This window comes from Oreochromis aureus, linkage group 14 (genome assembly GCF_013358895.1).
Source record: "Oreochromis aureus strain Israel breed Guangdong linkage group 14, ZZ_aureus, whole genome shotgun sequence".
NCBI classification, from domain to species: domain Eukaryota; kingdom Metazoa; phylum Chordata; class Actinopteri; order Cichliformes; family Cichlidae; genus Oreochromis; species Oreochromis aureus.
This window is the reverse complement of record NC_052955.1, coordinates 35,338,654-35,365,062: the sequence shown is the minus strand read 5'-3', so window position 1 is coordinate 35,365,062 and position 26,409 is coordinate 35,338,654. Positions and strand designations below refer to the sequence as shown.

The following is a 26,409-nucleotide window of genomic DNA, read 5'->3' as shown; positions in this document are numbered from 1 at the left end:
CCACCCACCTTTGTTTAAAACCTAATAATGAATTTCCTGTGAGACAGAACCTGAGATGGACTGAAGGTGGGAGGAAGATGACAAGAAAGAAAGAAAGATAGGTGGTACAGGCAGGATCATTCGAGGGGGAGGAGGTAGAAAGGTGATGGTGCCAGAAATGTACGGGAGCCATGGACAACGTGCAGATGGAGAGAAATGAGAGCAAGAGGTGTTGAGGGATTGAAACTGAGCTGTGGGATAGACAGATACAGTGAGAGAGGAGGAGATGGAAAAAATGGTGAGAGTTGGGAGAAAGAAACTACTTTGTTGAGGGAGAAGAAACAAGAAGAAGATCTGACACAATGAGGGAGAGGGCGAAACGGAAGAGTTCAAATTTTTACCACTGTTGGTGCTGTTGCAAGGAAGGTTATATCTGCCAAGAAAAGAAAAGAATATATGAAATGACTTTTAGGAATGGAAAGAAAAAGATCTTTTGTAAGCCAGTATCATGACGCAAATACAGAAAACATTTAAGCTTAAGGAAATATATATATGGGATATTGTGTCGCGATTCTCTTTACACTTTTAGTTAAAACCCGTCAATAAATGCTCAAATAGGTGTTCTAAAATCTGTGAAAATAACTCTGACAATTCATCTGGATGGCTCTATGATATTTGAGTCCATCTGCAGCTCCATGCTATTGTATTAAATGAAATGAATGAAATCAATGCAAAGAAGCAAGGATTTTTTTTTTAAATAGGGTACACTAAACTTACTGGACAGATGAAAACGTTGCTTCATCTGAGACTGAAGCTTTTACCTTTCAAATGAAATATAAATATTGGATGCAATCAAGCATAAAACTCAGTGAAAGAGCCATGCTCAAGTATTACTGCTTCTCCCAGTTCTAAAGTGCCTAGTTACAATACAGTTTGATTGATTTAGGAAATCTTACTATTATTTTTTATTTAAAACCGGAAACCTTCGTAAGTCAAAGGGTCTAAAAAAACAAAAACAAACCCAAGTTAGTTGAATAATTCCCAATGATACATATTTAATTCATAAGTTTTATGCTTATCTACTATCTATTTCCCTGTCTGAAAAAGACTGCAGTGCTTTAAAGGTCATCAGTGTACAAAATGGGCAAAATTCACTGGTACAGTTTAGAAATATTAGTTTGACTTCAATGCAGTCTAATAAATGGCACTTGTAGTGAGGTGGAGGACTGGAGTGAGTGTGCCATCTAGGGCTAGGCCACATGTGTAAGAGGTTTTAATCTTTGGTTTTAAATGGAAGCAGTTCAGACTGCTCTGAATCCGAAGGTTGTTTCTCCTTTGTGCCAAAGTGAGGACAGCATATCAAAATTTCTTTTCACGTGTACAAATGGAACCGAAAAGTTAAAATTTCAGATTCTATCTTTTTTTTCTTATCCAGTTCAGGGTTGTTGGATGGCTGGAGCCTATCCCAGCTACCATACAGGGAAAACATGCAAACTCCACACAGAAAGCAATCAGCCAGTAGGTGGATTCGATCCCAGGTTCTTCTTGCTGTGAGAAGGTGCCAGAGTGGTTAGCACTGAGGCAGTAGTGCTACCACTATACCACCATGATGCCCTGATTTTAAAATCAGTGTTATTGAGTAGGTTTATAGGAATGTCAGCAACTGCAGGGTATTAGGCTGAGTTTAAAGACTGCGGGTATACTGACAGGCCGCATACAAGCCAGTGTAACGTAAAATAGTATTTTTTTGAACTGTGAACCATGCTACTCAAATGTGGTTCGAGAATGAAAAAGCTACATTAAGAAATGAGCACAATGGGTCCCTTTACACACAGTGTTCCTGAACACCAGTCAGTTTAACAAGCAGAGGATGAAGCGCAGGCAGGTTTACCGGGATAAATACTGCATCTATTGAGTATAAGGTGTGCAGCTCCACACTGAAGCCTATATCTGCCGATTGTTATAGCTGACTGCGTGCATGAGTGATAAAAGAGAGAAAACACAGGCTGTCAGATAGTTACTGGTGGAGAGAACAAAAGACAGAAGGAGAGGATGATTGAAACATTGTGCAGAATCTATTACTAAAGCCATCGGGGGGGATAGATGGACGTACCACTACAGGAGAAGATTGGTAAACAACAAGGGAAGAGACAGAGAATCAAACCTGGAGTCTGCAACCCGAAGAGACATGAATTGGTGCTAATGGATGTGAAGGTGGCAATGGTAATGGTAAGGGTTAGGAATCCCTTAAAGTTATAAAGCTTACAGTCTTGTGATTATTTCACAAAGAGAAGACTGGCTAACAGAGATAGGAAAGAACCTGTTTAAAAAGTGGAGCAAAAAAAGATGAATTGACAAAATCTGATATGGAGGAGATGCTTTCACTGATGGCACTTGGACTAAATCACTGCAACAAATCCTGTCATTTGTAGAAGCTAATGAAAGTAAGCAGGGATAACACAAAAGTTAGCAATCACCTTTATTTAAATCCTTTAAAATGGATGAAAAGGGAATCAAAAGCTTGCAATAACATAGGTAAAACCATTTAAAAAATGCCCAGCAGTAATTCATCTTTTATGGGTTGTGTCTTACCTCAAGCTACACTACACTGTTGCAGCACAGTCTAGCACAAAATACAGCATGTTGTTTATCATGTTTATCATCAGTCCATCTATAACAATTTTCACAGATGCACTGGAGCCCTATACTTGTCTAGAAATCACCCGACCTAGGTGCATGTCAGAACACTAATGTCTGGATGCAGTGGGAGATCCCAAAATACTCTTTAGGAATTGAGTAAAATTCTTCTGTGATAATCACTTACCAGAAGATTTCTTCTGTAGCTGTTACATTAAAGAAGTCCCTAAAATGAAACAAACTTGCATTTTTGTTTAAATGATGGTTGTTTTTTGCTGTGAAAAACAAGAAAACAGTAGCACACTGACCCCAGAAAGTTGATTCTGTTCATCAGGACGTTGTGCTTTCAGTGGGTTAAACTTTTAATCACTCAGCCTCAGCTGGCTGCAATTTTCCCCAGCCTCATAAATGGTGCAGTTGCATAATGGACATGATTAGCTGTGAGCTCAGCTTCATGATCATTAATATGTAAATTGTCATGACCATCAATGGACATAAGTATTGTTCTCACAGAGTTAGGGAATGGTTGCAATCACAGCAATGTAACATGGTGTAAGATCTTCTTCGATTCAGGAATGGTTGTTCTCTTTTCACATAAATGGCTTCCTTGACTCCTCGTTTAAACCAGCGTTCCTCCCCCTCCAGGATGTGCACATGCTCATTATTAAACAAGTGGCCACTGGCCTGGAGGTTTAAATAGACCGCAGAGTCCCAGCCCACTGTGGTAGCTCTTCTGTAGCTCCCAGAGGTTGTATGGGTTCCCTGATGTATAATTCACGGCCATCCCCCAGGCAACTCTGTTTGTTCCAGGGGACTCGATCCTTGAGGTGGACCAAATTTTGGCGCAGCATGTTTTGGGGAGTGAAAGCCACCGAGATGCAGTGTTTTTAAAAAAATGTGTCTCAGCTGTACACCTGACACATAAGGGATCACCAGTGGTTTTCGCCTAGGCAGCAATTGTCCTTATTCTCTTCTGGGTTGCCTGGAGCATACTTTAGGTGCCTTCCCTGCTTTGATAAATGTCCAGCTGGATTAGCTACATGTATTCAGGGCCTTTTGTAATAAGACATTCTTCTGCAGACCTGGCTGCTGTGTCTGTGGGGATGATGTTTGCGTCCTGATGACACACAGTTGTGCCACAGTGGATGGTGAGAGTTAAACGTTAAATACTGATGTTTATGCATTGGTTTATCTTACAGGTTGAGTTTCAAATGTCCCCCCATTACTGATGGAAATGCTAGCCTGTCATTTTTCATATCTTCTGTGGTGAACTTGATGTGTTTGTTCACCTAGTTAATGTGAACCTTGAATTGTGGTACACCCTATCCCTAGATTTGATTGTCATACAGGTGTCATCAACATACCTGAACCAATGACTCGTGGGGTAACAGAGCCTTTTTCCCCCACTCTCTCCATATACTGTTAACCACAATGGGTGATACTTCGGAACCCATGGCGCACCCATGTTTCGGTGTGATGCGAGTCCCTTCTTGATGCTAATATTGGACACTGGAGGCTTTGTATTGCTGGGACAGGCTAAAGCTTTCATCTACAGTTGCAGTTGTCACCATCGTTCTGCTTTTGCATCCACATCCACAGTGTTGTGATTTGGGATATCTGATTCTGTGGCTGTGATCAGTTCTACTAGCGTATTTGCCTCTGCATGAGAGCAAAGTTCGACCCCTTAGCAATGATGTCTTTCTCTGCCTGAGTGAGTTGCCTGTCAGACAAATTCTTCACCCACTTGTCCACTTCCTCTGTGGCTTGTTGTAGAGGAAACTCTCTACTGTATGCTGATGTTTCTGGTGCCCAACAGCTAGATCCCGCCTGGTCTTACACTTTTTCTTCTGTGCTAAACGACCCTTCCTGGTGAATTTGAGCACCTGTTGAAGAGTGATATAAGTTTTTGATGGATCTGTTCCTCCTTTAATTTAACACATCACCAGATCAATGGAGAAATTAGTTAGTCTCACCTGCTCATTTAGCAGCTGACTCTGTGCCTTCTGGAGGACTTTGTTAGCTTGGTGGCCCTTGACAGATGATCTCATTGCAGACTTTTAGGAGCAATCCCACACTGTCTGCATCTGAGGCTGAATCTCAGGTGGTAGCTATAGTCTGCCGTCTTACATACCGTATGCTCATACTCATGTACCAGCTTTAGGCAGTCCTTGCCAAAGTGAGGCTTGATACGTGCTCAATCATCCAAGTAAGGAAATCCCAGGAAGTTGATTCTGTTCATCTGGATGTCATGTTTTCAGTGGGAGAAATGTTTCATCACTCGTCTAACTGACTGCTTTAGCCCACTGAAAAATCACCAGTGCAGAGTGATACAAAGCTCACCATGAAACTCAGACTTTCCTTTCAGTCTGTTTAATGTAGGCAGTTGCCATCTGTCAAACATCTGCGCTTCATCTGTACCTTCAACCGGGTGTGTTCAGAATGTTCTGTACAACCTGAATATTAAAATGTGATTTGTTCAGATTACAGTAAAATGAGTGATCGGTATATATTGCTGTTTAAAAACACTTAAAGAGCTGAAGTCACTGAAGAATAACTATTGTTCAGTAACTATACTAACACTAGCAGTTCTTTTAGGCATTATAACATCATATAACATTCTGACAAATTTGCATTGGTTAATTCCCCTTATACATACCAATTCTGATTTGTAATTGCAAACTTTAATAATTATTCCAAGCTGCAGGATGTCAGATAGCTAATTACTTGTTTGTAGAATTGCACTATGTGTTGAATTTTTTATGTAATATATCCTAAGATCTGTTATAAATTCTTCCGGGGGAAAAAGTTTTCTGTTGAAGGTAACAAAGCTAGGTGGGTTGAAGCTGTACCACAGTCAGTTATTTCAGCATTTCCTTTTTTTAATGACAAATCACACAATCATTAGCAAATGAACCTTAATACACACTAGAACTAAAAAGCTTTGTGTGACAGAGAAATTCAGATCTACGTAAAGCTGGGCAGTCAACTAGATCAAGCTTTCTGTTATTCAGAGGAATTACTCAGATATTCAAAGTGTGGCTTGTAGGAAATTTGGTCTTCACTTTGAAAAACACTCATGCTGAATTTTATTGTTCTCATTCCGATTAACAACCAAAGAAAATCTATTAATTGAGTAATAAACCTACTCTGAGTGGGACGTAATTGAGAAAACAAAAGCAATCAGTCATATCCACCATAGTGTCAATATTGCACATTATGATTTGTGATCTTCATGAATAGCGAATATGACATTGTGACCAACACAACCCCTGTGGAAATGCTGACTTTCGTTACTATTTCAATGTCACTCCATGACCTCTAATAAAGTAGACATGTTACAGTCTGACTTTTCAATAGATTACAAATCTTGTGTGAGACTGATCAATATTACACCAGCGTGAAGCCCATGACTTGCACAAAATCAATCAAAGGTTTCACAATACAATGTGACAAAGTTTGTAAATCTGAAACAGTGAACAGTGGTAATAAAGGAGCAGCACTGAATGTCCTCGTAACTTCATGAAGTGGCGAGTCATGAAATTACCAAAATGTCTGAGTAAGTTACGTTGCTAGACAGACAGACATGCATCCTGTCTCAGACATAAATGACAAGCAAGTAATCCACCCGCCAGTCATCCAGCCAATCAGCTGTGCATGAGGGCTGAGAGCTGTTGTGTATTTGTGTAGAGCACAGTGACTATTGGCGAGCTGTCAGTGGCTGTAACACACATCCTGACGTACAGCAGCCCTCTAAGGCCTCCCCTGGAGTCTGTCAGGAAGAAGAAGGGATAGGAAAGAGTGTGTGTTTCTGTACATATGTGTATATATATATATATATGTGTGTGTGTGTGTGTGTGTGTGTGTGTGTGTGTGCCTATGTGCGTTTGTGTCCATCCATGTGCGTCTGCGTCTGTCTGAGACTGCAGGAGGTAGAAAGGTGTGGGGGTAGATCAATAATAATCAGCTGCAGTAGAACTGGAAGTTCACTCAACAGTGACTCTCCACACACACACACACACACACACACACACACACACACACACACACACACACACACACACACACACACACACATTAATGTGTACACAAATACATGCACAGCAGCACTCAAAAATCAATCCATACACCTTGTGACACTGCATTGTAGCCCAAACTATAGTGACAACACTGAAATAAAGGCAACCCACACACACACACACACACACACACACACACACACACACACACACACACACACACACACACACAAACCCACACACACACGCACACTTAGAACTACCTCAAACTAAAACGCTTACTCATACTCTCAAAGTACCGCTTCAAAAATGCATGCGTCTAATCTCATTGATTTTCCATACACTTCAGCGCCTTCATCTTTCTCTACCTGCTCCACACGCTCAACCTTCACCCTGCACCAATGCCTCTGATTTCTTTACCTCTTCGAAGTGGTCTTGATGATTTCAGAGACTTTCTGCATGTAATCGGTGGCGAGCACCACGATCTCTTCATCTTCTGAAAAGTTGTCATGGAAAATTCTGTCCAGCAAACGTTTCCAATGAAGCTGCAATACAAGAGGAATAAAGGGTGGTTTAGATTGAATATAATCATACAGTTTAACCTTTTAAGAAACAAAAATTTGGATAAATGGATCATACTATGCATAAATACATAGTATGATCCACGGGACTATTACTGTTTCAAATCAAAGTAGGCCTGTGTCAGCCACTCAATCCAGTCAACCTAAATGACCATCTAAATAATTTGTTCCTACTCTTAGAACCTATACTGGTAACTGGATATATGCTGTAGGTAAATGGTTAATGGTAAATATTTAGGTTTAGGCAAAAAGAAGAAAGTAAGTTGCTTGGTGACTGTTTGGTGGTTACTGACCATTTCCAAGCTGAACAATCAGCGATGCCCAGGTCAGCAAGCTCCAGACTGAGCAGTACCAAGCAAACAAGGATTTTCTTAGGTGATACACCATTGTTGGTGGAATTTCAAAGGGAATCTGGGCCTTCTGGTGCAGGTAGTGAAGCTAAGATGAAAATGCTTCTCTATCTGTAAATAAAGTTTCTTTCAAATGAAGTATAACTGTCAAATGAGATCAAGCATCCATCATGAATGTACAGTAAAAGTACAGCATTAAAGTATTGCTCCAACTATGTGCTTTAAATACTGACTAATGTTTCAAACATGGTGAAACATTGTTAATAAATGTGTTGTTTTGGGGAATTACTGACCATGTCCAAACCGAACAAAGTGAATAGAGGCCACTTGACTACTTTATAACTGGTAACTGCTAAACTATACCTATGAAAAGTATTCGATTGTCTGCATTCATACACATATAAACTTGAGTGACATGCTTTTCTTAATCCATAGTTATGGAACCCCATTCCATGAAGTTCTCTATGCACTGTTCTTGAGAGAATCTGAAGGCCACCTTAAGTTTGGAGGTCTCTAGTCATTGACGCTGTAATTTTACATGGCCTACCACTTTGAGTTGCTGTCATTCCCAGTTGCTTCTACTTTATACCACTAACAGTGGTAGGGAATTTCACAACTAGATTTGTTGCACAGGTCGCATCCTATCAGAGTAGCACGCTGGAATTCACTGATCTCCTGTGGCCAACCCAGTCTTTCACAAATGTTTGCAGAAGCAGTCTGCATGCTTGACTTTATATACCTGTGGCCATGGAAGTGATTGGAACACCTGAATTTAATGATTTGGATGGGTGAGTGAATACTTTTGGCAATAAAATATATGGAAAAAAAAACTTATTTAGTTCATACTAATAGGATGTAAGTTTGGGAAACCCATACCTAGCACATAACCAAACACACAGTTCTCTAAGTAAAATCTAGTTCTGATCCACTGCTTGGTATACATACCTACCTTCACCTATGGCTGGAAGCTGCGAGTAGTGACTAAAAGAAAAACAGTGCAGATATATGCAAACCCCTAGAGGTGGTGTGATGAGCTCAGTGACTTGGAAGGGGCTCAAGGAAGAGCTGCTGCTGCTCTGCATCACACAGAGCCACTTGAGGTGAGGAATCTGACTAGGACACCTCTTAAAGTGAGGTGTTTCAGGCATGTCCAGCTGAGAGCAGACCCCAGTTAGACAGCTGGAGAGATTATTTCTCTTGCCTGGCTCAGGAATGCCGTGGTATCCCAGAGGAGCTAGAGGTGGCAGAAGGGCAGAGGGAGGCCTGGCTGCCTTTGCGACCCTTTCTTGGAGTGGTAAAATGAATGGACGGATGGAATTCTAGACTCTATTCACTATTGCAACATCCCAGATGAGATCACTAACCAAAAAGGTTACTGTGGCAACAGATGTAAAACATACATAAAACATGGGGCACTCTGGCGGTCCAGGGATTTAAGATTGCGAAGATAAAATGCAGTATCCCCATCGCCCATCATTCGCTTTTTTCTTGCCATCACTATTGTCAGCTGTTGAATAATGTGTAATGTTGAATTGCATGTCTGCAGCAAAACTGAAGAAACATAAGACTGGACTCCAGATCCAGTCAAAAGCAAATATTTTTTCTTACAACACACTGAAGCGATTTAGCAGCAGCCTCTGATCGAATCTCAAGCCTCTAATATGCTTCTTCCTATGTGTCCCTCTTTTTTCTCCTCAGCATCTCTCACACCCCTTTTATCCACATTCAAGTTCAAACTGTGTGTGGAGTTTCTTTCTTTCTTTTTTTGGCTGAGAAACCAAAACTCAAACTGCTTATCTCCCTCTCAGTATATGCCCAGTTTCCAACTCTCCAGCTTCCCCCTTCAGCCATCCCTCAGCCATGAAACATAGTGAGGATTCTCTGTCACTGTACACGCTGCTTCACAGAAGAGCTTCCTCCTTCTCTTTCTCCATCTTTCCCACTGTCTCCAGTGTCTTTCCCTTTCCTCTCACCCCCCTCCCTCACTTCAACCCCAAAACACCATCTCATTTTCTCTCTACCTTCTTCTTTCGTTCTGTCCCTCAATCTGCTCGTCCACCCCTGCAGGGGGGACAGCTTTTGTGAATCACTTAGGCCTCTGTGTGTCTATGTATGTGTGTGTCTAAGTGTGTATGTGTACATCTGTGTGTATGTAGTGCTTCACTGCACCGACCCTCCCCAAGCACACACACAGCCTCTGGCTGCACAGTCACACACTCGCCACACTACTTAAAATGCTCAGTTGGAGTTCAAATCTTAATCCATCACGTCTGCTTCGACCCAGAATGTGCATGCACCAACACACACACACACACACACACACACACACACACACACACACACACACACACACACACACACACACACACACACACACACATATACATATATATAGTATGTATGTTCTGGTTGTACATGCACGTGAACTACTCACGCTGGGAGCAATACGCTGCAGCTGCCTAAGGGTGATGCGGTTATACATGGTGCTGATGTCCTTTCTTTGGTCGTCATATTCTGACACAGTGATCTGGAAAGAGAGGAAATTTTACTCAGCACTGCACACACATTCATGTGAAAAAAGAAACACACACACACACACACACACACACACACACACACACACACACACACACACACACACACACACACACACACACACACACACACACGCAATCAGCTTACATTGGCCAGACGGGTCTCCAGCTGTATAATCTCTGTGGACTTCTGTGTGGCGTTGTGAGCTCCCAGCATGCTCAGCAAGCGCTCCATCAGACCCTTGTATGCCGTCAGGATCTGAGAAACAGAGTGATATCAGTGCTAATAGACAGGAGGTGCTGCTGAGACATCGTCAATAATGTCCGGAGACGGCGGTGACATGTGGCAAAGTGGACAGCACAACAACAGCACAGTGGGTGACAGAGGAAAACAGGTGGATTGATGAAGAAGAGCGAATGAAGAGTCAATAGGGCAGATGGGAGGAGGAGAGAAGGAGGAAAGGACTGAGGGAGAGAAGATGGGGGAAAGAGGGGAAAGAGGAAGGGAGGGTGGCAAAGGAACCATAAGAAAGCAAAAGAAAAAGATGATGCCGGAGGATGTAGGAAGGAAAGAAGAGAGAAGCGAGAAGGCAGTCAATGGATGGGGTCAAACAGGAGGTGAGATAAAATGATGATGAAATTTAGGCCAGTGGAAGGAAGAAGAATCAGGGAAGCAATGAGAGGAAGGGAGAAGGAATGGAGGAGGAAAAATGGAGAGATACTGGTGGGTGGTAACAGAGGGAGAAAGACGAAGAGATAGAAGCAAGCTCACCTTTGTACTATCTTCATCCTGGCCCAGGTAGAGACTTCTTTCAGGCAGTGTGAGCCCTTCCTGATCAATCTGCACCAACATATGGACACATTCAGTCAAAAGCTCAGGAGGGTTTAATGTTTTTTTTATCTGCCATGTAGTCATATGTTTTACTAAGCACCCCACTGGTACATATTCAAAGGGATGATTAATATTTGATACTCTGCAAAAATGGTAACATTTACAAACCATTCTCCACACTGTATGCTAAACATGAATTATTTATAACATTTAATGAATAATTCACACAGAGTAATTCATCTTTTATTAAACTGCAGATGTTTGACAACTAATATTACTGGGTTTTCTGAAAATCCTATCCAGAAGTTTTGGTTTAAAAAAAACTAAACAAAACTCTCCACACACTTATAGTCTTCTGACTAAAATCTAAACATGTGACCTATGCATGAATCCTGGGTCAAATGAAAATAGGGGCTTTAAAAAACTACAAATAGAATAAAGAATTAGACATTTGAATGTGAAAATTATAAATTATATAAAATAAAAAAGTTATTAAAAAGAAAAGAAAAGAAAAGAAAAAAGCAGCACTGCCGGTGGCTCTCTGTCTCACAGGTAAAGCTGGATTTCTGTTCTATCTACCCCATACTGGGCGCCAAAGTAGAAACAGCTTTATGCTGTGGGCCTACTGTAGATCCAGCTACCTTAAAACACACCATTGGTGAGAAAGAGAGAGCAAGTAGTATTGTACCCTAATTTGGAACATAAATAGACTGATATCAGCTGAACAGCTGAAATATGATAGAACCAAATTGATTTTATTTGCCAATATTAGCTATTTGCAGATTTATCAGTATCTGAATTTTTAACGGACCATAAATGAAAATTAAAATGTAAGAACAGAAACACCCTTCAATGTTACGAGTGTTGACTTTGCATAGTTTCTCCTCCAGAGGTCCTTCTACAACACAACAACAACCAGCTGATCTGAGCAGAGTCTGCAGAGTATGAACGAGTAAGTAAATCACTACAGATAACAAATTCTAAGATAAATCTGTTTTGAAGGAAAAAGAAGATGTAATGCTTTTATACTAGAAAATCTCATTTTTAAATCACCAAATTTCGTCATGATCTGCAAAATCCTATATCGATTGGGGTCTGAAGAATAACAAGTTTATCTGGGAAGGCTCTGGCTCAGGAGGTAGTGCTGCCGTCTACTAATCATAAGCTGGTAGTTTAATCCCTGACTCTATTAGTTTGCCCTCATGTGGACATAATGTAATATTTAAATTGTTTTATTCTGTGAGAGTTTTTTTAAAATAAATAAATAAATAATTTAATATGACTTTGGCCAGTTTCGACAGCACTAATGATAATAATATGTCGGTAAAGAGGCAAGTTCGGGTCTAATTTAGACTTCCATTGGACCTTTTGTGCCATTGTTGCACTGTATTTGGAAAAAAATCCACAATTTTTTTAATACCATTAAAAACTCACACAACAAGCATTTTCAAATGGACTGAGTTTTCTCACAAGTTCTCACCCTGATAGCATTCCTTGAGGAGTTTTTGTCATCCACATTGACTGTGAGGGAGAAGAAGACAGCAGTGCTGTACTCTCCCTGCGTCCTATAGAGCAGCTCATTAAAGTCCGGCCTCTGTGGTGCACCCTCCCTTTCCCACCCTGCAGCACCAGGGGGAGCCCCCACCAGGTCCCACCCTCCACAGCTGTCTATCACCTCCATCATGGGGTCAGACCCCAGCTTGTCAATCTCCTGGATGTTGATGCAGGATCGATAGAACTCCTTGACTTTACGCTCTGCTGAGTTGGGCCCACGCCTCCGAATTGGCTCCAGCAGAAGGCGCTGTAGTTTCTCCTCATTATGTTCTCCTATGGCGGTAATGATGCCGTAGCTGAGCTTGTCCTCTGGGATGCCATGGCGCCTCAGCCAACCACCACAGGCGAAGGAATAGAAATCCTGGCATGGCTGGATGGTTGGGTCGATATTGGCCTGAACAAAACGAGCAGCCCGCAGGAGGGAGCGTTTCCGCTGGCAGTCCTGACGGCACTGCATGTCCTGGTGGGCGTCCAGTGAAATGTACTTGAGTGCCAGCATGCTTCCCAGGATGACACACATGCCTGCAGCAAAGACCAGTGCAGAGAGGAGGCAGATTTCCCTCCGGCTCCATCGAGGGAGGCCCCCACTGTTGCCGGTGCTCCCTGGATCTTTGTTTCGACCACCTGACCAGGTCCCTCCCCGACTTCGTCCCATGTGACGGTCCAAGCTGCCCCCCAAATGAAGAGTCATACCATTACTGAGGATATCGCTGCTGTAGCGACCGCCATATTTAACTTCCTGGAACTCATCATAGTGGGCTGTTAGTGAGTACGTCTTCTCCATCTTAAAGTAGAGTTTCTAGTCAACAAAGAGAAAGAGGAAGAGAAAGGGATGGAATTGGAGTTATTTTTGAGTTCAGAGTGCTTTTATGACTACTCCTACCGAGGCAGAAGCATGAATACCTTGTACGGGGCAAAACACTCAACTGATGTCAAAATAATCCTATTGGCCTTCTTTAGGAAAAGTCCCCTTTATTCTTTTTGAATCAAAAGCCAGCAGAGCAAGGGACTTCCATTGTTAACGAGGAATCTCTCGGGTCCCGCTCTCTCTTGCTCATTCTCCTCCCCTCTGCTCCCTTTCCATTTGTTTTCCTCTCCTCTCTCTCTCTCTCTCTCTCTCTCCAACCAGTTACAGGTCACCTGTCGATAAAAATAGAAATGAGAGCAGGGCTGTAAGTCGACAGAAAGATTGGAAATTGAATCCATGATAACAGCCGCACAGGATGACAAAACAGCATCTGTTTTGCCACATTTTCCCCCACTTTGTCTCCGTCTGTTTGTCAGCTAAAGCTGTTGGATTGATTGGTGATAGTCAACCCAGAGGGAGACGATGCGCCCCCAAACTGAATTATGGCTTTGGACAGATCAATGGCAAGTGAGAGCAAAGACTTGAGCATCAGCTGGGCAAAGATAGGTGTGGCAATCACCATAACTTAGCCCATCTCAGTCCGAATTGATGTAAAATTTTACAATATTGCAGATGGGTAGATAAAATGTATTGCCTTTGTTTTGCCAAACGTATATGAGTGGACCATCATAATACACCTGCTGTGAGCAGACCAATGTTTCTGATCATTTTGAAGAAGTAAAACTGAATTGGAAATGCCTTCCTCCTTAATATAGCTGCAGAAATGCAGTTTCCATGTCACTTTTTTACTTACACGCCTGCCAGCTCCCTGTTGGTTAATGTAAAACACAGGGTGACAGAAAGACGGAAAATTGAATCTATAAGTACAAAAGCAGAGAATGACAGAAACAGCATCTGCTTCACAACACTTTCCCCCACTTTGTCTCTGTCAGTTTTTCAGCTAAAGTTGTTGAATTGATTGGTGATGGTAAACGCACAGGGAAACTATGTCTCCCCACTGACTTCAATGGAGAAGACTTGGAACAAAGATTTGAGAGTCAGATGGACAAAGATAGGTGAGTCAGTCCAGTTTGACACAAAACATTTATTACTGCAGAAGGACTGAGGCAGTTGACCACCTGATGACACACACACATGCCAAGCTGACTTGCTGTGGACCGAGCTAATACGTCAGCAAAGAGTGGACCAGTGTTTCCTGTCATTCTAAGTAAAAGTGAAGGAGGGCATTTTCTTTTAAGGTCTTTTTCTTTCTTAATGTCACTTCAGATATCAGATATGTTTGTGTTGTATCTGCCTTCCTGTTTATGAATATATATATATATATATATATATATATATATATATATATGTACACACACACACACACACACACACAGCTTGTAAGTGTGCCCAAGTCTGTGTGTGTGTGTGTGTGTGAGAGAGAGGGAGAGTGAGACAGAGGTTGTTTTTTAGTGGCTAGGCACAATGGACCTGCTGAAAGCTGCGAATGCTACCTGTAAATATTCATCCCTGTTATCTCCACTGAGGATAGCAAACTTCAGCACTGATGACTTTAAACAGCTCTCCTTCGCCTTATAAGAATGCTGTATGTAGACAAGAAGAAAAGAAAAAGCAAGCAAAGGAAGAAGGGCAAAAAATAAAACCAACTAAAGAAGGCTTTACAGGCTAACAGGTGTATAGCTTTCCCCATTCTTTGGCAGATGGATGATGAGTTGGTTCAAATGTTGAGTTTTAGTGGGAAAAGGGCGGCCTCACAAAAACAATACTGTAGAAAGTGTGCATGCGCGGTGCAGGGATAACATTATTGTCTATCACTGCAGAGATCTGGACTTTCGGTTTCAGTAATTGCATATTTGAACAAATACAGCCATCTTTATTGGAAGGGTATCTACTCTTAACTTCTGATTATGCCTTCATTCAGGATAACTCTAAATAAAGGTATGATTCATGCTTTGGGACAGTAGCAGGAAGCAGCAAGACATTGGAGCAAGCACCAAATAACAAAATGGAAAGCAACGAATAAACAAAGCCTTACATATGGTCATAGTGTCCACAGTGTCCAGAGTTGATGGTTAATTCGTGTGTCACGCCTGCAATTTAGTGAGGTAGATTATGTCGAAAAATCTTTTTTAGAGAATTTTTTCTTTGCTTGGTGATAGCAGTGACAGGAACGGGCTAGGCAGTCAAGATTTCAACTAGTGTCCTAAACACTGTCCGCTGGGTTGCCTCTGCTTTTCTGTTTATCAGAAACATAAAGCATAGTTGCATAGATACTGAATATATAAAATGGTCATAGACACCATTGAAGCAGAGCTCAGGTTTGTGGCCATTGCCATCTTGGCGTTTTCAAACTGGATAAATGGGCTGATCTAACTGGGAAACCAGAGGAAACTGCATGCTTATACGCTGATGCTTGTCAGTGACAGGGCTGGATTGCTTTTTAACATATCCTTCTTTTTGGAATGTTTTTAACATTGCAGATGAAAAGTGGATTTTCTCATTTCTCACACTGTATCTTCAAGGAGATCTGAAACTTCACTTTTAACAATAAACTTGCTACACGACAGTGTATCACATTCTCACTTTACGCCTACAAGAATGGATTTTTGGCAAGTTGACAATGCAACAGTGATATATTATCTTTTAAATAAAAAATGAATACTTGCTAGCTGGTTATTATGTTAGCAACAGCAGCATTTATTTGGAGTCATATTTTGGAACTTTTGTCCAGTACTCTCTTTTAGCATTGTTTTTCTGTACCAAATCATGAGGAAAATATTTGGCTATACTCCTCTGTCTACTGACTGGTGATGACAAATGCCTCGGTTTTACACATTGTTTTGAAAAATGTTTACTGGGATGGTCTAAAGTTAACATTATACTTTATCAGAAATGTTCAATAGGTGAAAATCCTCCTGTCCAGCATTTTTCTGTGTCTAACAATTTTTGCACAAGTGTACATCCACTTCACATTGCTGCTGAAAAGCTGTGAAAAATGAAGCAGAGTTGTTGCGCGCCATTCGCCCAGTGATATCCTCTCGTTGTGATTGCCAGCGTTTTTCTTTCGCCTTTGAGTGTGGCTGTGAACTCTTCCTATTTTATAACTGCTTTACCTGCAGCAAAGCCTGACCCTGAATGCTTGTATGTAAGGTTGGTGGCTGGTCTGACTTACATGATGGTAAATAAATGTTTTTTTTACATTTTTTAAAATCATAAATGTTTAGGTTTTCTAACAATTTGGATTTAATAATTATGATACATTTCATGTGTAGGTGCCTTTCAAACCTCTCAAAGTAAACTTGTATACATACAGCATTCAAAACCATATATACAATTATAATAATCAAATAAATAAAATCACAAAGCAAAATTATTTTTTTTAAAAACTGATCACAGTAACAAAGGCCATGCTATAATGAAGGCTATGCAACTCTGAACAGGTTTTGAGATGAGATTTAAAAATAGAGAGACAGTTTATGGTTTGGAGATCTGGAAGAAGTTCAATTCAAAATCTTGGGGCAGAGCAACTAAAGGCTCTAAGTCTCATGGCAGTCAGATGCAGCAGAAGGAACAGACAAAAGAGAAGCTGAAGAGGACCAGAGTGTGCTACAGGGTAAGTATTAAGAAGATCAGATAAGTATAGAGGGGCAAGGTTATGAAGGGCTTTGAAAGTGAGAAGGAGGATCTTGAAGTTAATGGGTATGTGAACTGGAAGCCAATGGAGCTGTTTAAGAACAGACGTTATGTGTTCAGTGGCTGTGGTTCGGGATATAATGTGGGCAGCTGAATTCTGAACCAACTGCAGTTTATGGAGAGATTCATGAGAAAGACCATGGAGAAGAGAATTACAGTAACCAGGATGAGATGTGACAAGAGCATTGACAGGTATGGCTGTGGAGAATAAATGAGGAACAAAGGGGGTTAATATTGTGAAGATGAAGGTAGGTAGACCAGGTGATATTGTTTATGTGCCGTGATGGAAAGATTACTGCTAAGGATGATACCCAAACTCTTAACCCAAGGGGAAGGTATGACAACAGAGGTAGTTAGTGGTGTGCACAGAGATCTGGACAAACTAAAGTGAGCTGAAAGAGGAGAAAAAAATAGGGTGAAAGTGAAGGATTGTGTGTCTCTGTGCAGTGTCATTGTCAATGTAACTTATCATCCATCAATCTTCTGCTTTGTCACACACACACACACACACACACACACACACACACACACACACACACACACACACACACACACACACACACACACACTATAAACATGCTGGATCTATAAAACTGTAACTGATCACTATTACCCTCTTGCACTTCATGCACATAATTTATTATAATGTAAATAAAATCCAATTATTGTTAAAATTATACACCATGCACTCTCCTCCTGCAAGTTCTCCCCTTCTCTCTTTCAGCTGCAGACACAAACACACACACATCTTCTTCTTTGTGTCACAATTCCTTACGCGTTATAATAAATTATGACACACACACTCACATGTGCACACACACCATCACACACTGAGTGGACATCCAGCTTATGGCTAATGGATTGGATCTTGCGGGTACCATCGCAGAGAAAGGCATGTGTGATAAATGGCTATTTATCGAACATGACAGGACCTAATATCTGAGAGGTATACTAACGCAGCAGCAGACACACATACACACACACACACAGACACAGACACACACACCCTATCTTTTTCCTCACTCACACACTTTACATCCACGTAACAAAAGCACACCCATGCTGATGCATAGCACCATGTCACTGGGCAAACATTTCCCTTAAATCTTATAAGGAAAATATAGCCTTTTGTTTTCTGATAGCTGTGGTTCTCTAAGGGTGGTCTGGTACCATTTCTGGTACTGGGATCTTACTTAAGGGGACAGTAAGCTAACACACCGTTGTGGCAAGCTTATTCTGTCAGAACTACTGTAGTTCTAGTTTTCAAAATTTGCCAAACCTATTTCTACAACTTTCTATAAAACACTAATTTCAGACAGTTTTTTCTTCACTTGGACCTTTATGACATCACAGAAAGAGGTTTTGCTTAATATGGCCATCTAAGGCACACAGCTCTAACTATGAGCACAGAAGTCCCTCCCACCTGCCTTTCAACTCTTAGTTTCAAGATAGAGGGGATAAAATTCAATTCAATTCAGTTCTTTTGTAAAGAGCCGAATCACAGCAAATCACAGCCTCCAATTCTACTTTTAAATATCTTAGGAACCACAAGTAAACCAGCAGTCTAAAAATAGCATGTTTCAGAGAGTAGATGAACTGTGGGAATGTACCAAGGCCCAGTATGAAATGGCTGAAGATTAATCTGAACTTTAATTCAATCTAGTTCCATTTAGGTAACAGCATTCGTCCCAAGGCACTTCATAATATAAAGTAAAGACGATACACTATTAAAGAGAGCGCATCAACTATCTTGTTGTCCCCTAGAAGCATGTACTTTGCAGTGGTGGGGATGAAGAAATCCCTTTTTAAAGGGGGGAGTCCTCTCTGAGAATGAGGCTCAGGGTGGGGCAGCGACCTACTGTAACTGACTGGGAACTGAGGGGAAAAAAAGGCCAAAAAAAGTCTTTCATAAGAAAGAACAGAATCTTGCAATTCTAACAGTCCAGGAGTCCAGGAATAAAACCATGGAGTTTAAATCGAACGTAATAGGTCTGTTTTAAGTGTCTATCCCTTCTTTTTGAGGGTGATTTGAGCCAGCTGTGAACACATTTGATTTCCACTGTGGCCAGACAACATGCTGTACAAACTAAAACTGACTGAGTATATCCCGGCGCTTAGGTGGATCCGTTTCTAATTCCAGGTTTTGCTGGTAAGAAAGATGCTTCAGTGATGTGTGCACAAAAAACTGCTTTTGTATAGGTGCTAGTGTTTACATATGAAACTGCGGTTCTGTGAATGCCCTCATGGGTGGACTGTGAGGACCACGGAGATTGCCAATTTTAAAGTTATGAAGTTGTCCTTTAAGCAAACTGCAGACTCTGAAGGTTGCATGGACCTTCCCCTTGCTTTTCTCACTGCTAATAATAAATCCTTGAGAGGAGCTCAATACATAATCAATAAGCAGAGGCCTCCAATCATATCAGGGTCAGGTTCACACCACTGTAGATGGATCAAAGTACTATAACTGGGCTTGGAATGTGGAGTTACTGGTGTGAGTTAACTGATTTCAGTAATGTGGACAGGCAATTTTACTGGTGTAGATTTATTTACTCCTCATTTCCTAAAACGAGCATATCAAATGCTCATTGTGTATCAGCATGAGCTGTACTAACACATCAACAGATCTAAAGTGTTCCCCGTGGTCTAAGGAGGCAGACAGATTTGCTGCTAGCGAGATGGAATGTCACCTGGGGCAAACATTGTCTGGCATTAGAGCTGCAAAGTTGCTTAAACGATTACTAGGAAGACCATTAAGATTAAAGCCATAAATACCAGCTCTGCCAGTGTTATGCATTCACCCATTAATAAATGGCAGCAAAATAGTGACCCCATCTACAAATACATGAAGAGCTACACCCTCATATTCATTTCCTAGCTGAAAACTTTTTTTTGGCATAGGAGTTTGAGATACTGTACTTGTCTTCCACAAAACTAAACCCTACTCCGGATGCTGCTTTTTACCCACCTTGACTTCATATTAATACAAATTGACAGAGAGCAAACTTCCTGCCGCGCCTTCACTGTAGTTTGTGAGGATATTTAGTGTTGCCCAGAAATAACAGCTTAGCGGCACCCTCTCCCCTCCCCGCCACTTTTATCTCTGCTCGGGTGAGTTACGTCACCTGAAAGCATTCTATAAATGGACTTATTATCCCTTAATCAAAGTGGTCACAGAGCCTGCCCCAAAAGCTTCACGGTGCTCTGAAGGTTCAGCGTGGAAACCAGCCTTATCGCCGGTCGCCAGAGGCAAGGGTATAGTGCTGCGGTGCGTTTGTATGGGCTACAGATTTGGACACACAGCTCAAGGGTCCTGCAGTGTAACGGGACTTAGACATGTACCCAAGCAAAGCCTCCTTTGTGCTGCTTTTAAAAACTACTTATATGTTGTGTATATGGAGTAAATGTCCCACATCAGACTTACTGGAGAACTTGTTTTTTTTTTTTTTTTTTTAAAGGAACACACTGGGCTTCTTATTCTTATTTTATTATTAAAACAGATGAGTTTGAGTCATCTTGAAGAAAAATTAAGTAGCCCCCACCCCACCCCCTGCTCTCTCTCTCTCTCTCTCTCTCTCACACACACACACACACACACACACACACACATTGGCAGGAATGAAGTGCTCACATACTGTAACTCTATTATCTTTAATGAGTCCCCAGGCTCTCCTTTTCCAGCACTGTGCCAAACTACAGTTCAAACATCAGGATTATTACAGTTTTAATTTGATCTAGGCAAACATTTATTTGATCTGCTTTATTTTATTAGTTAAGCACTTTTGGTGGATTTCGCTGAAAAGAACCATATATATATATAAAACCATATATATATAAAAATATATATATATATTTTTAAAGAAATAAACTACAATAAATAAACAAATAAATTAAATCGTACTTCATGGTGCCAGATTTTCATGATAGAAAAACGATTTTTTAAAATGGTTTTTATGATTTTAGATGGAATTCTGACCAGAGCAGAGCAGTTTCTCTCATGTATGGACCTCTGTCTGCAGGGTGGCTGTTGGCACAGGGGCGCTAATACACAAATAAAACTTTCTGGCGCTGCGAAAAGTGAGTAAAAAGGGCGTAAAGACGCAGAATGAACTGCTGTGAGTGCGCGAGGAGAACTCATACACATGTCATTTATTCCCAAGTTTAATCCTTAGTAGGTTTGTGCACGTTATTAATTTCAGCCTGATACACGGGCTGCATTTACAGTCAGCGAGGCACACCGACCTGTCTGACCAGCGCACGCGAGCCCATGCAGGTATAATTACGACGCGTCATTCGACCGGAAAAGAACGCACTCAGTCAGCAGCCAATTAAAGTCTCTTCCACGCGCAGCATCTCGCGCATGAATTTCTCTCTTTTTACTTTTGCCCACAAAACTTTTGGCCACGTTCGCACAGACACACCGCGAACTAGAAGCACACGTGCGTGGCGAAAGAGCAGAGACTTCTCGTTGAAAGGGTGTGTTACTTAGACGTGATTCCCAAGTTAATCTGTGGCACTTTCCCGCGCTATCCTCGCTCTTCGTGTTTCAGAAAACACACAAAATGATCAGATTTGGAATTATAAGAACCACCCACCCCCCTGGTCCCAGCTTGCCGTCACATACACATACGGTGCGCCCTGGCTGGCTCTCTGAGGGAGGAGCAGTTTCACAACGCTCATTAGAGGTGTGGATATCCACAGACTGATGGAAACTTGTGCAAAAAAGATCTTACCTGTGGTGAGTCAATTAAAATCCCTGCTGGGAATGTAAAAAAAAAAGCCGCTACTGCCTGTGTGTGTGTGTGTGTGTGTGAAGGGAAGAGATCCACTCCTCTGAAGGATCTGGTTAGATTATCCGACTCCCCCCCCCACTCCTCCTCCGGACATCGGCACACACCGGGATCCGCACCGCGTTCTGCTGCCGCTGCAGCTCACAGCCTCCGATGTATGGAGGAAAAAGAGAGAGAGAGAGAGAGAGAGGGAGAGTGAGAGAGAGAGAGAAGAGAGAGAGGAGGGGGTCCATTAACGAAAAAAGGTCCACACAGACACACACATGCACACTTAGGCACAAACAGATGTTCCTCCTTTAGTCCACTTAACATTTTCTCTAATTGGCGCTACTTTTAAATAATCACTACTTCGGTAAGTGATTATAAAACCAAAAGCACACTCGGTACATTTTCATGCTGGTGCAAATGCTTTAACTTAATATACTGGCTCAGTCATTACCGTTAATTCTGATCTCTTATGTAAGAAGATGGACTTCTGAGACTCAATGAGCATCACAAAATTCTCATTTCATTAGAAAAAGCAGCCACTGCTGACTCATGCAGTGGCGCGCAGTTCCACGCACATTAAAATAACCTGAAACCTGCTCAAAACAACATCAGACCTGCCGTTCACTTTGCTGTAATATTAATCGCTTTTCAGCTTTCCCTCACACAGCGTTGAAGGAGTTTTGAATTAAAATCGCCGATTCTACCAGCCCAGAGAGGGAACATCAGCTCATTCCCAAATGAGGGAGCCTATTCCACTGATTGATACCATCAGGCTGAGCGGAGCCTCCAAGTCTATTTGAATAAATCTTGTGGTCTAAACAACCACTAAAACCATGAGCTACAGAAACATTCATCTCCACGTGGCCTCAAAGTCACACTAACTAAAGTAATCAAACCAAAAGCTCCACTAATATTATAATGTAAATCAGCTGAGTAACTGAGTGTCCGGTTCAGTTGCAGTGACTGTTCAGCGAGAGGAAGAGAGGAGCAGTGGTTTATGGTTGATTTTGGAGATTGGAACCCTAATTTCATTATTTTGTCCCTGACTTATTAACCCAGGAGAAAATTCTCAATATATTTTAATAATTAGCAAAAACAGCATTGAAAAATTGCTTTGACTCTAAATATGATATGGTTTAAATGTGGATTAAAAATGACACCAAAGCAGAGGAGTTTATGTTTAGAAGTTTAGAATTGCTACTGAAGTCAAAGGTAAATGAACAGATTTACATCTGCTAATGGAGGGAAAGGCCAAATAGTCAGAGAAATCCAAAAGGCTTAAGCAGGAAAGCCCTAAAAACAACAGAGGGCAGAAAGCCAGTTTATAGAACAGCATGAGTCGAAATTGCTGTTTTATTATTTATTATTTATTATTAATTGTTAATGAGAGCCAAGTGTGCCAACAGTGGAAACTCTGAAAGCATCTGCTGAGCAGGTGTGAGATGACAAATTCTGCAAAGACTGATTTTTGATTAGTGGCAGATTTAAAGGTGCACCAATCAATTTTCTTTACTTCAGACACTTTGTAAGTAACACTCAGATTATGCAATAAGCTAAGCATTACTTACATACACAGTCAGCAGTGAAGTCCAAGTTTGATTCCCTTTTTGCTGACCTTTTTGCCTGATATGTGATTATACATCACTCTCCTCTCTTCCTCCCCTCACCACCAGCCAGTCATGTCAGATGGCTGTCCAAACCTGAGTCTGGTTCTGCTGGAGGTTTCTTCCTGTTTTCTTCCTGGAGTTTTTCCTTGCCACTGTCACCAAGTGACATAGGGGGTCGTTTAATTGTTGAGTTTTCTCTGCATTGTTGGGTCCTTACCTTACAGTATAAAGCACCTATAAAGACTGCTGTTGTGATTTGACGTTTTACAAATAAAACTGAATAGTTGCTTGTTAAGTGATGACAATTAATGTACGTAAAAGAAGTTGTCTTTTTTATGGTCTGCAAAGCTTTATCTCTTGTTTTTTCAACAGACATGAGCCTAGAAAAATTATTTAGTCTCTTAATTGTTTTTTTTTTATTAGGACAATTCACGTTTAGGACATCTTTAAAAACTTGCGTCATTACTATAGCCCATGAGCTCGCAGTAGTCTGTATTTTGCTGCTTCAGAAAAGAATCGCTCAGGCCAACTAATTCCATTGTACACTGTAGGCTCACTCATTGACTGTGTGAAAGTTTTTTACATTACCCATTTAATAACTTGTAATCACTCACCTTGGATGAAGTTTTCTCAAGTTTTGTCTGTTTTAAGTTTCTTTGTACTCTAATATGGTAGCAATTGGGGTACATCAGTATATTTTTAATCTTCCTCCTTCATCTTCTTGGTGCTAATGTGTTTACATTAGTCTGACCATGAGGTAGCTGACTATCAGATGTCAACTAGCAAACTTCATTAATCCTAAAAACATCACGGGCATTTAGTTGCTAGTGATGTGCCAAGGGATAGCCTTCATATAAATGTTTTTATTTATGGTGACAAATTCACAAAAAACTATCCTTTCATCTCCCTCTTTGTAATATTTTTGTAATACTATTTTCTATATTATTATAATATTTAATTAAAGTAATTTTGGTTTTATGGCTCTGAACGTTATTGTTTTGATCAACCTGCAGTACCATGTCTTGAACTTTAAACCAGTGTGGAAGTAAACTAGTGAGCAGTAGGGGAGATGGCCAGTAGGTGTTGGACTACTGAGTCATTTCATTTTTCCACTTCTGATTATGATGCCATTATTCAAATTCACTCTTATAGCAATCAAGTAGTTAATAGGTCTGAAAGGCAGGTATGTTTGGGTATGTGTCTGGCTTGATTGCAATTCCTGATCTGGAGTGATTAACAAGCTGTTCTAGTGAGTCAGACAAGGAGGGCTATTTACAGTTTGAGTCACAGCAGTATGATAAAGTTGAGCTATGACAATTGTTTCTTTGTTTTTAATCAAAAAATGTACAATTTTAAATCACTTTAGATGCATTTTGAGACTTGAGTAGGACATGTACGATGCACCTTGGTCTTTTGCTCACATACAGATGATACCTTGCACTTGCCTATGTGCTGATCAAGTTTCAGCCTCTCCTCAAGCCTGAAAAGGTGGCACCAACCATTCACTGTGACCTTGATTTATAGTCTGTGGTTTTGGTTAATTCTCTTATCTAGAGCAGCTGTTTCCATTGAAAAGGCTTTGATAAAGCCACTGTACCCTACCCACCAACAGGAGAGCAGAAAAACGCTAGTGTAAGTTAGCTGCTCCACCAGTTCTGATGAACAGAGTTAAAAGAGAGAATACAAGACAGATGGCCATGTATAAAATATGCTAAATTTATACATATTTGAACCTGTTTTCCCAGGGTGTCAAGAATTGCATCTTTGAGGAAACATCAGGCATCTCTAAGATATACATTAGGTGTCCAGTATTTAACCTGTCAGGTTAAAAACTGGACATGGAAAACACTGAATAAATCAACATTAAGGAGGCAATGTGAGAGGGGTGGCTGCCAATAAGAAGACCAAGGTACTCATTCCAGATGTTTTGCACTTTGTATGTACCCGAATACATTAGCACATAATAAAGCAAAATTACTTTAAAGCTTACATAATATTTTGAAATGAAAGAGCAAAAAGACTGTGACAAGCAAGAACCTAATAAGTGGGAGTCAACTTAACAAGGTGACAGTGTTGTTAAACTACCCCCTAGTGGCTAAAATAACAATTATTGTAGCTTTAAAGGCAACTCAGTTTGCTTACTTGTAGCTCCATGTTTTATTTTTGGACTCTCCTAGAGTAGCTTTGCATTATTCAAAGCTTCCTTCTTTTGGAGCCGGCCTTTCTTTATTCTGATTGGCTGTGCCTTGTAGGAATAGAAAGCTTTAAAAAGCAAGTGGGTTGTCTGTGCTGACAACTACAGTTGTAAGCCTAAGATGACCCCCTTGTTGACATCATATAGTACCAAGAGTAGAAAAAACTGCCTTAAACAAGGGAGCTTTTAAACTCATAGGATTAACAGCACTTAAAATTTCAGCCATATAAAAATGTTGGTTTATTATGAAACACCACTTATAGGATTATAACATACATAACACAGTGATGAGGCAAAACATTATGACAACTGACAGGTGAAGTATGTATCACTGATTATCTTTATTGTGGAACCTATTAAGGAGCAAGTGAACAGTTTGTCCTCAAAGTTGATGTTAGAAGCAGGAACGAAGGACAAGGGTAAGGATTTGAGCGAGTTAGACATGGACCAAACTGTGATAGCTAGATGACTGGGTCAGAGCATCTCCAAAACTGCAGATCTTGTGGGGTGTTCCCAGTCTACAGTGGTCAGCATGTATCAAAAGTGGTCCAAGGAAGGAACAGTGATGAACCAGTGGCAGGGTCATGGGAGTCTAAGGCTCATTGATGCACAAGCGGAGTGACCAACCAACTGTCAAGCTACTGTAGCTCAAACTAAGTTAATGCTGGTTCTGATAGGAAAGTGTCAGAATACACAGTACTTTGCAATTTGCATCATATGAATCTGCATAGCTGCAGACCAGTCAGGGTGCCCATGCTAACCCTTGTCTACCACCGAAAGCACCACCAA

At 41.0% G+C, this 26,409-nt stretch overlaps 1 protein-coding gene across 7 annotated transcripts in view; it reads right to left on the bottom strand.

The window, feature by feature from the left end:
* The window catches only part of LOC116333404 (endothelin-converting enzyme-like 1), a 52,986-nt gene extending 31,026 nt beyond the window's left edge, over positions 1-21,960 (bottom strand). For 5 of the 7 annotated variants that reach the window (XM_039622323.1, XM_039622327.1, XM_039622329.1 and 2 more), the window contains exons 1-7: positions 21,775-21,960; positions 13,387-13,623; positions 12,410-13,282; positions 10,870-10,938; positions 10,246-10,356; positions 9,998-10,090; positions 7,053-7,177 (exon numbers count right to left, since the gene is read on the bottom strand). In XM_039622323.1, coding sequence (XP_039478257.1) covers positions 7,053-7,177; positions 9,998-10,090; positions 10,246-10,356; positions 10,870-10,938; positions 12,410-13,267 — 1,256 coding nt within the window. In that variant the 5' untranslated portion in view covers positions 13,268-13,282; positions 13,387-13,623; positions 21,775-21,960. The remainder of the gene's footprint in view (positions 1-7,052; positions 7,178-9,997; positions 10,091-10,245; positions 10,357-10,869; positions 10,939-12,409; positions 13,283-13,386; positions 13,624-21,774) is intronic. The other 2 variants (XM_039622324.1, XM_039622325.1) reach the window with 2 other exon arrangements.
* Positions 21,961-26,409: the final 4,449 nt, after the last annotated feature.